The sequence below is a fragment of the Helianthus annuus genome, chromosome 12 (assembly GCF_002127325.2).
Source record: "Helianthus annuus cultivar XRQ/B chromosome 12, HanXRQr2.0-SUNRISE, whole genome shotgun sequence".
NCBI lineage: Eukaryota > Viridiplantae > Streptophyta > Magnoliopsida > Asterales > Asteraceae > Helianthus > Helianthus annuus.
Window position 1 is genome coordinate 97,888,081 of NC_035444.2, and position 1,883 is coordinate 97,889,963.

Genomic DNA, 1,883 nt, shown 5'->3' on the forward strand with positions numbered 1-1,883 from the left:
CAAGGTGGTCGTGGAGCTCTCTCCAACTCCTGTATACGATGTGTCAACGCCTCCTGCTGTATCATCAAAGATGTGAGGATGTCCTCCTTAGAGTACCCAACATGATATGGGTGGTACGGATCAGACAATGGCATGATAGGGGGCGTAGTCCATAAGAATGGCTCGCTCGATGGCATGAAAGATGGTGCAGTAGGTGGTGCAGCATGGGGAAACTGTGATGTGAATGGAAAAGGTGATGACAGCATGGGTGGAGCAGAAACAGGCGGCTGCCTAGATGACCCCTCTCCAGGATGCGGTGGCGGTATGTCCTAAAGGAACGTAACAGGGAGATCAGTGCGGTGAGCGTCTGTGGTGTGTGGGGGAAACAATGGGATATCAGTGGGTGCTGAAACAGGGGCTACTGGAGGTGTAACAGGTAACACAAATGGTGGGTAATCGTCATCGTCATCGATCCATCCGTTGTGGGTGTCGGCATATCGTGGATCTATATGAGCAGCGAAAGGTGCACAGTCATACAATACAGGCACAGGATCAGGAATCGGTGCATCAACAACAGGATCATCCACCAACGGTGGAGCAACAACTGGTGGGTCAGCAATGGGTATATCGTCAACAAGAGGTGCAATGGCTGGTGCATCGTCATGAACAGGGTCATGCTCTAGTGTAGGATCAGGAGCAGCTACAGGCTCTGGGCCACGACAGGCTCCGGGTCAACAAGATCCATATCAAAATCAGCTGGAATGTCAAACAAAGGATCAATAGGATCTACGGTCGCCTCTAAAGGCTGGTCCAAGTGAATGAACTCGATCTCCTGGTCAGGATCGAAATCAGGGGAAAGACAGGATCAAAATCATCGTCAACCTCGTGGTCAAACTTGAAGTCGTGTGTGGGACCGGGTGCAGCTGACAACGCCATGTCAGGATCGGCGTCTGAAGAGTGATGTTGAACTCCCTGAGTGTGTAAGGACGCAGATGCCACAGACTCAAAGGAATCTGGGACAGGTGAATCAGCAGGAAGCTCCTCTGCAGGGGCCTTTGCAACGGGAAGAATAACATCAGCAACAATAGGGGCCCCGCCCTCATGGTCAGCCTCAGGTGGGTCCTCCTCAAACAGATCGATGTCATCGTCAGAAACAACATCGAGTGGCATGTCTACGACTGGAAAAGCAGCAAGTGGTAGAGGAGCAGGGATCACCGCAAGTGGTAAATCCGCGACAGGAAGGCTATCAGCAGGCTCCACTCCGACGTCAGGCAGCGCGAAGGGCTGAAAATCGTCGTTGTCAGTGCTGGTGGTGTCTGATGTGTAGACCTCTCGCTCTGATGGAATCTCGTCATCGGACACAACTGCCATAGGATCCAAGGTGTCCGAAACTCCTGTGTCTGAAGATGAAACCATGGTGTCTGTAACACAACCACGCATATGCAAAAATAATCAACATAAGATCAAATAAACATATAAGTCACCATAAAGCAAACAAGCAATTATCCTAGTCTTACTAGACTATCCTTCCAGCCTCTCAGACTGAACCTCCTAGCCTCTCAGACTAACTCCCTCTCCTCTAAGACTAAAACCTCCCCAATCTCTAAGATTGGCCCCTCAGTCTTCATGACTGAATCTTCCCAGCCTTTAAGGCTGAACCTCCCCAGCCTCTAGGGCTGAACTCCCTTAGTCGCCAAGGCTGAACCATAAATTTTGAAAAAGTGCTCGTACTTTTTGTTCGTAAAAAAAATGTTTTGTGTCCTAGATCTGGACGTTTAGTGTATGCAATGTAAAAATGTTTTCGAGAGAGCCCTAGTGATCATAGTCTAGACTTTAGAAAGAATTCTAGTTCGCTATGATCAATGCTCTGATACCAAGCTGTCACACCCTGGCTTTTGCGGAAG

The 1,883-nt window shown here is 49.4% G+C and overlaps 1 protein-coding gene across 1 annotated transcript; it reads right to left on the reverse strand.

Moving 5' to 3' along the window:
* Window positions 1-308: 308 nt before the first annotated feature.
* LOC110942690 (calphotin-like) lies at window positions 309-1,395 on the reverse strand. Its single transcript, XM_022184462.1, has 3 exons — window positions 1,135-1,395; window positions 894-1,032; window positions 309-688 (listed from the first exon to the last, which is right to left on the reverse strand). The coding sequence occupies exons 1-3, from the start codon at window positions 1,393-1,395 to the stop codon at window positions 309-311; spliced, it is 780 nt and encodes a 259-aa protein (XP_022040154.1).
* Between the last annotated feature and the right edge of the window lie 488 nt (window positions 1,396-1,883).